Here is an 8,481-nt window from a genome sequence, read left to right on the forward strand (position 1 = left end):
GCCCATCTACATTAAGATCCAAAATTCTGAGAAAAAAGTCAGAATTCTGAGAATAAAGTCAGAATTCTGACTTTTTTTCCACGTTAAACTGAAATAACATTTAAAAATCAATAAACTTTTTTTATTTTTTCAGTGGCCCTAATCCTCTTCCGTACAGTAATACTTAATTTGACTCATAGAAGGAAATGTTTGTTTCATTACGAATCTTCAGAATTTCTGCACAGATGATTCAAATAAATAGGCTGTATTCATTGTCTTGAGTCTGACCTTAAAGCGTGAAATTAGAATCGGAGGTTCCAGACAGGGTGCCGATGATTGAAAGCCTGGCAGAGAACCGTGAATTAAATTGAACCCCAGGGCTTTGTGGTTGGGAATAGTTTTTGGTAGATCATAAAGAGTTCCACTAAGAAAATGGCATTTATCATGTGACTAGAGACTTTTAAAAGCTTCAGCATACTCTTTAAAGGACTCCGAACGTGTTTCAGACAGACATTCTGTCCTCTTGGCAGCAGTGAACACATCTGGCAGATGTGTATTCACACATGGTGAAGGCAGATGATCTGCAACAGGTCGGTCTGTCCTAAAAAGACAGACTGAGAGTCAAACCCAACAACCTTATATCATAAGGAATATTGACCCGACTCCCTTTTCCCTCCAGGTCAACTTGTTCTTTCTGCTAAACATCGTCCGAGTTCTCATCACCAAGCTGAAGGTGACGCATCAGGCAGAGTCCAGTCTGTACATGAAGGCAGTTAGAGCCACACTCATCTTGGTTCCTCTGTTGGGAATTGAGTTTGTTCTGCTTCCTTACAAGCCAGAGGGACGGGTCTCCTCTGAAATTTACGACTACCTTATGCACATACTAATGCATTACCAGGTAAGCAGCCAACCATTAGCTCTGAGTTACCGACTGAAATGACCGCGACAATCTTCTATAATGTGTAAATTGTGCTTTTTAAAAGCTGTTCTCTAATAATATGTGCATAGAAACATCTTTGGGAGTTTTATCTAATTTATTGTTTATTAAATCTCTGTACATCATATATCTTCTCTTTACTGAACATCATTTAACTAGAGTAAACTGCTGCTTGGATATCCTGCCCATTATATCCCTCCTCTTTAGGAGCCTCTTAAGAGACAGTTGTTTGTGTTGTAACCCAGGGAGGAAAAGCAGGAAGGAAGGCGCAAATTATCTGAGCTGAAAACAGTTGGATGTTGACGAGGTGTTATCTGATCAGGTCTCCCAGCCTGGCAGGAGGAGGAAAATATCTCCTGCAATATGAAGAACAAGCCCCCCCACCCCCATGAAATGTCTTTTCTTAACTTTATCTACATTGTAGCTCTATAGCCACTAGAACTGCTCTCCTACATGAGCCTTATTGGAAGAAATGTTTTCTTTTCCCATTTCAGGGTCTGCTTGTGGCAACCATCTTCTGCTTCTTCAATGGAGAAGTAAGTCGGACATTTGACCTTTTCAGTAATCTCTTCTATACTTTGTCTTTGTTCTTCGTGTTTAAGGTATACCGGCAGCCAATGTTTTAGACAGATATTTGCGTTTTTTCGGCATCCCCATTGGCCTTAAAGAGCTTTTATGAGTCAGTCTCTACTCAACATACAGAAACTTTACTATTTTAATCTCCGTTCTTCTTCTATCATGTTTAATTTTCTCCTAAAGGCCAATAACCTTCAATTGATGCTAACTTATGTAGCATTACTTTCCTGCAACCATGGGCTGAGAAAGGGGACAGGGGTCCTGTAGAAATGGTCATGGCCACTGTACCAAAGATTTAGAATTATGTATTTCCTATTATATGTACTTACAAAGAAACCATAACTGATAACTGGTCACTTTGATTTATTTTTTGTCAACCTTTACAGTTTTATTTCAACAGTGATTAAAAAATGAAATATGTTGCATTGAGATTGGATCACAGTTTTAGGGGTGCACCAGTTATCGTATTCTGGCTGACAGCCGATCTTTAAAAAGCCTGAAATGCTTATTCCAATTTTGACCAATACCAGTGTTTTATAACAGTTGCAATAAGGTTCACAACACACCCTGAATTTTACAAAAAAAAAAAAAAAAAGTCCTATGACACATTAAAAACTAATTCAAAGTAGACAGCATTGTTCTGTTGAGTATAAAGGAAAAGTTAACAGCACTGGGATTAGTGGTTATTATCGGTTTTACATCAAAATTTCAGCTGGAAGCACATGGTGAATAAATCAGTGGGCTCTTACTTTTTATCTGCTAAATCTGTGTTCTCCAGATTTGCAAGTGGCTATTTGCCTTTTTATTTCTGGCCCCCATGAACAAAATTTAGAGCTACAACTCGTCTTTAAGGTACATGTATAGTGGAGGACATTCTTTTTCTGGGTGCATCATCAAAATAAGTGGTCCTCCTAATTGTCAATCATTCTGGTTATATGTTTACGTAAGGCCATGCTATAGGGCTGGGCGATATAGAAAAAAAGCTTATCGATAAAAAAAAATGTATATATATATAATTTTTCTTTTATTTATTTATTTATTTTTTTAACTTCTGTTTTGTCTTTCAGAAATGGTGACAAAGATTTGCACGGAAAGTGGGCAGTGGTTTGTGCATCCCTTCAGCAACCGGACATGGAGCAACTACACACGCTGCACCGAGCACACCAATGAAGGCATGATGGTATGTCCTCATAAAGGACATCTTTGCATAAACTATTGAAGATCTGACCTTTTTCAAGCATCTGAGATACTAAACAGTTAAACACCAAACTCACATAGCACCACAAAGTTGACCTGGCTTTTAGCTCAAAATATTTCCATTTCTAAAATTAGTAAATGTGTAAAGAAACGACAACAACAAAAAAAGTACAAGGCATTGAAAGTTGCCAAAGATTGATGCCATCATGTTTGGATGGCCAAACGAAGACTTCAATGAATGACATCTTTATCAGACCCCACTAGTGATGGCAAAATTTCCAAAAGATTTTGCAAAATAATTTACTAAGACATCGGGAGAGTTATCTTACACAACATACCCTGAGACTTAGCATATCACTAACCTAACCACGGATCTAAAAAGCACTTTCTGCTGAGCCCTGTCTATACGAAATACATTCTCCATATTTCTATTGAAAACATATTTTATTAGAATTAGTCCATTCATGTATAAAGGCTCTTTCCCACTGAAAATGATGGGTTAACCCGTAATTTTTTTTTTTTTTTAAACATTAGTCGACTGAAAGGATTTCACCAAGCAGCGACAAAAACAAAATCTTTCCTAATGCCAACGTATCTGGCTCCTAGCTGGAGAGGAATGCACACACCTCCAAATTGCACACATCATTTCAGGATTGTACATTAACTGGTTCCAGGGATGCTTAAGAAAATTATGAATTTAATAAGTTGCTATTCAAATACATCCAACTGAATATATGCAATAAGCTCAACTTTTCAAAGCAGCTGTAATGAAAAGATTAGGAAGGCCCTAAAAACCACGAGGCGGTATTTACCAGTGAGTGGACATCACAAATAATGTTGCAAAAATGCTGGTGATTCAGGGTTTTGTTGCCTCACAAAATGAAGAGGTTTTGAGGACATACCGTATGTAATTGAGGAATATCTTTCTTCCAATTCTTTCCAGACGGCGATGAATCATTTCTACTTAACCCTCATAGGACATGGACTCTCTCTGGTTTCCCTCCTTATCTCTCTGGCTATATTCTTTCATTTCAAGTAAGTCCCTGATATCAGCCTACTTTAAGTTTAGCTCTCAATGGTTGATTCTCGTCTGAGTGAATAAAAATATCTTATTTTTCCTGCAGAAGTCTGAGTTGCCAGAGGATTACTCTTCACAAGAACCTCTTCTTCTCCTTTGTTCTGAACTCTGTAATCACTATCATTTGGCTGACCGCAGTGGCAAACAACCAGGAGCTGTTGCAAAGAAATCCAGTGAGTTCATTATTTGGTTCTAATCCATCTTCACTGTTTACGTCCCTGTTCTTTCAGCTTGCACTGCTGCTCAAATCTGGGCCTAAAAAGCAGGGAGAATACTGACAAATCCTTCTATATTCATTTTAAAATCACAGATAAGTAATATATATCACTAGTAACCATTAATTGAATGATCTTTGAAAACACATTAGCTGGGAAGCCAAAATTGTAAATAATTGGGGATAATATATGATTATTTTTAATCTGAAAGTTAGTTTTCTAGTTAACTGTTTATAGGGCACGTTACAGTTTTTGATCACTTGCTTACCCCTTACAAATGGAGTCCCCCCCATCCCTCAGTGAGGTCTAGAAGCACAAGATCTAAATCCAGCCATTTAGCAAAGATACTGCTACATGGCCGTTCATCTTATTTTGGCATTTGACCAATTAGATGGGCCCTTGAATTATATATTTCCTACTGTAAATTAAGTTGGGGAGAAAAAGAGTTAAAAAGTCAAGAAAAAGGGTAAAAAGCTAATAACAAAGTTCAAAAGTCAAGAAAAAAAGTAAAAAGCTAATCAGAAAGTTAAAAACTAAAGTTTAAAAGATAAAAAAGCTAATTACAAAATAATAAAAAAAATCAAGAAAAAAAGATAAAAACTTTATTAAAAAGTCAAGAAAAAAGGTAAAAAGTTAATTAAAAAGTTCAAAAGTCAAGAAAAAAGTAAAAAGCTAATTGGGAAGTTAAAAAGTAAAGTTTAAAAGGTAAAAAGCTAATTACTAAATAAAAAGAAAATCAAGATAAAAAGTTTATTAAAAAGTTAAAAAGTCAAGAAAAAAGGTTAAAAGCTAATTGGGAAGTTAAAAAGTAAAGTTTAAAAGGTAAAAAGTTAATTAAAAAGTTGGAAAGTAAAGAAAAAAAAAGTCAAAAAATTAAGTCAAAAAGTTAATAGGCCTAGTTAACAATTATATTTAGGGTTATAAACTAAAAAAATGTAATTGCCAGTATCAGCATTAATGCCTCTAAGGTTATGTTGGACCAAAAAAAAAAGTGTTTCTTTCACACTCAGAGAGTTTTTCATGAATTTCTTATTGAAGCACTTTTGTTATTTTTCTTAATATTTTCAGGTAAGTTACATTACATTACATTGTTACAAAGGTAATAACGTCTTGTCCTGGATTCCAATAACACTATGGGCTTGAAATGTGGATTTTCAAAGGATTTGACTATAAAGGACTAATAGTTAACATTTAAAGGATCCGTCTGAGACACAACTCTCCTGTGTGATATTCTCCTGTTTTTGTGTTTCCTCAGGTCAGCTGTAAAGTGTCCCAGTTTATCCACCTCTACCTGTTTGGCTGTAATTACTTCTGGATGCTCTGTGAGGGGATTTATCTGCACACTCTCATCGTCGTGGCTGTGTTTGCTGAGAAGCAGCACTTGATGTGGTATTATCTGCTAGGATGGGGTAAGTGGGGACAAATAGGTCTATTGAAAACACAATTACTCCTCTGTAAGCTAATTAAAATGTTGCTCCTTTTTTAGGCTTTCCTCTTATTCCTGCCTCCATTCATGCTATTGCTCGGAGTTACTACTACAACGACAAGTACGTTTACTACAGATAATGTTCAACGTGACAAATCTTTGTGCCGAACTGTTGTAAATAGGCCGGTACTGTGCGGTGCTGATATTGTTGCATAAACTTCTCTCTTTACTCCTCTGTAGCTGCTGGATTAGCTCCAAGACATCGCTGCTCTACATCATCCATGGTCCCATATGTGCTGCTCTCTTGGTAAGACGGCTCTGATGAAATCAGTCTGTTGGCTTGGTGGAGTTAAACTGATCCGGTCCATGTTGTCTCTGGGCACCCTGTTTTTATTGCACAATGAGCAGAGCGACCTGTTTCTGGCCTCTTCTGAGAGAACACTGCAGTGGTGGTGGACGGCTTTAATTTTGTTTGTCTTGTGAAATCACTTCATCTGCCCTCCGAGGGTCCACTGATAGCCCCCCAGGTTGTTTTGTTTTGTAAGAATTGACCCAATTAGAACAACAGGACGTACTGTATTTCAGAGGAAACAGGTCAGTCAGCTGTCTGAGACAGAAGGTTGCATTTATTAAAACTTGTGTGGATTTCAGACGCAAAGTTTTAATATTGTAGCCTTCAAACAACTTTCCAATCATATTCTTAAGTGCTCTTTATGATGAAAAGTTTAGGTTTTTGTGTATTTTACCTTTGCTGCTTTTCTTTCTGTGCAGCCTTTTCCACAAAACGACTCATTTAATCAAATACAGTTCATTTCTCTTTGGGATTAATAATATATTACTGAATTGAATCGAAGTCTGTTGATGAGTAATGAAAAATAGTTTTATACCGTTCTATATCATGTTCTGTCCTTTCCCAGATATGGAGCTTGTGTAGGGATTTAAGCAACTGCTATGATGTGATCCATTTTCCCGGTGTTGGTCTGAACTAAGCTCCTGATGCCTGATTTTATATTTACAGAAACACATAAACTGAGGCTGATGTGGTGATCTAAACTACAGAAGACAACTGGGACTTTTGCCCTTATGTTTCCCTTTACTTTTATTTGTTTTCACACTGAAAGATCAACCAACCGGCCTCCAAATAGGAATTGGCTAAAAGTCTCATGGGATGCTTACTGTGTTTTAAAAATAGACAACCAGTGTGGAATAATTCAGTCCAGTTTATGTCTAAATCAGATTGGTTCCTTTAATAAACGACCATAGTAACCTGTGATTGGGCACTTTGCTGAAGTTTATTTTACCATACAGTAGTACGGAAGAGGATTAGGGCCACTGAAAAAAAAAAAGTTAACTGATTTTTTAATTTTATTTCAGTTTAATATGGGAAAAAAAGTCAGAATTGTGACTTTTTTCTCAGAATTCTGACTTTAATCTCAGAATTCTGACTTTTTTCTCAGAATTCTGACTTTAATCTCAGAATTCTGANTCTATCGATCGATATATATCGTTATTGAATTATCGCCCAGCCCTACTATGCTACGTGCTTTGCCCCATTTTCACTCACCAGTGGTGAGTCTGACATAGTGGAAAAATTGTAACTCTTCTTTTGGAAAGTAAGTTTGTATGAGTGATGCAAAGAACAACTTTTAAACAGAGCATGCACGAGGAGAAATGGGGTTGTGCACGCTCTCGCAAGTGTTTAATAGGCGTTTCCTCTCTGGAGCTGGTACAGGGTTGTGCATGTGCATTTTTTTAAGGTGGAGAGCACAAGTCTTTTCAAAAATTCGCAAAAATCCTCCACTATACCTTTAACAAGGAGCAAATTGTTAAGTTATATTAAAATAGCAATTATTTCTTATTATAATCAAAGGGATGAACTGTATTCGATAGGGGTACTGCTTCTCATCTCTTCTGTCTAACCCCTGTCTCTCTTGTTCAGGTCCAAGCGGTTCTGAGGCGGCACTGGAACCAGCACCACATCCAGTTTGGCAGCAGCATTGGGAACCACTCGGACGCCCTTCGCTCAGCCTCCTACACGGCCTCCTCCATCATCGAGGTGCAGGGCTGCTACACCATCGATGGTCACACGGAACACATGAACGGAAAGGGCTTCCACGACACAGACGCTTCCATGCTGAAGTCGGACAGCACCTTCGCCTGACAACCAGGCCCTTTCTGACTCTACCCATCCCTCCAATTTCTTAACATCTGCATCATCCATGGAGAAGAGGGGAACTCTGACCGGACGGTGTCAGGAAGTGTGTAGAAAAGGATTCAGAGTGTCACAAACATTAAGGAAACGCTCACTTGTCCGCCTCTCCGGAGGTCGGTGAGCTCTGCACAGCTTCTCTTCCACTGTTCTGCTGACGTGTCGGTCGTTCCACCTGGACTCTCACATTCTACTATTCCTGATACAAAAGTTTTTAAACTAATGCATAATGACTGCTGGTTTATCCTTCTGGCGCCATGTTGTGGACAAAAGCCCTTCGTTTAGACTGTAAAAACCCTTTTAAAGAGATAGTGCCAAACCCGTCTTTCCAATACAGCCGCTCTCCTTACGTTTATCCAAGAAATGACGAAGATATAACATTAAATCATAATATATATATTAAAGATACACCATATTGTTTATCATGGTTTTATCTAAGCATTCGTGTTTCTAAAATATTACCATGCTGTCTTTATTATAGACCTGCTAGGTTTTATTTGAAATCAGACAGCAAATGTGCTTTAAAATCATCTAACCATGACTGGGAGGAAAAGTCTGGTTTTGAAGAGCAAGATTGTGTCACATTCCCTTTTTATCCCTTCACGGCTCAGACTGAGCAGAAATGAAAGCTGTTTCGGGTAGAAGCTGCAGATCGTTGTGTGAGAGAGAGAGAAAAAAAAAGAACTGAAGGAAATCTTGTTTTATAACTAGAAGTTTTACCTCAGGTGTACGCAATATACTCCACAATGGATAGTATTTATTGACGAAAGCCAAGGGGACAGGCTATGAAATAAAAGCTAAGCACAACCCACAATTTTATATCAGCTTCAGGTCATTTCGACCATTTGCAAATTCATACCTCCA

At 37.7% G+C, this 8,481-nt stretch overlaps 1 protein-coding gene across 2 annotated transcripts in view; it reads left to right on the forward strand.

The window, feature by feature from the left end:
* Positions 1–8,475, forward strand: part of calcrl (calcitonin receptor like receptor) — a 51,040-nt gene extending 42,565 nt beyond the window's left edge. For both annotated transcript variants that reach the window (XM_015376976.1, XM_015376977.1), the window contains 3 exons: positions 659–877; positions 1,411–1,452; positions 7,348–8,475. In XM_015376976.1, coding sequence (XP_015232462.1) covers positions 659–877; positions 1,411–1,452; positions 7,348–7,569 — 483 coding nt within the window. In that variant the 3' untranslated portion in view covers positions 7,570–8,475. The remainder of the gene's footprint in view (positions 1–658; positions 878–1,410; positions 1,453–7,347) is intronic.
* The last annotated feature ends 6 nt before the right edge of the window (positions 8,476–8,481 follow it).

The sequence above is a fragment of the Cyprinodon variegatus genome, unplaced genomic scaffold, assembly GCF_000732505.1.
Source record: "Cyprinodon variegatus isolate N-32 unplaced genomic scaffold, C_variegatus-1.0 Scaffold145, whole genome shotgun sequence".
NCBI classification, from domain to species: Eukaryota; Metazoa; Chordata; class Actinopteri; order Cyprinodontiformes; family Cyprinodontidae; genus Cyprinodon; species Cyprinodon variegatus.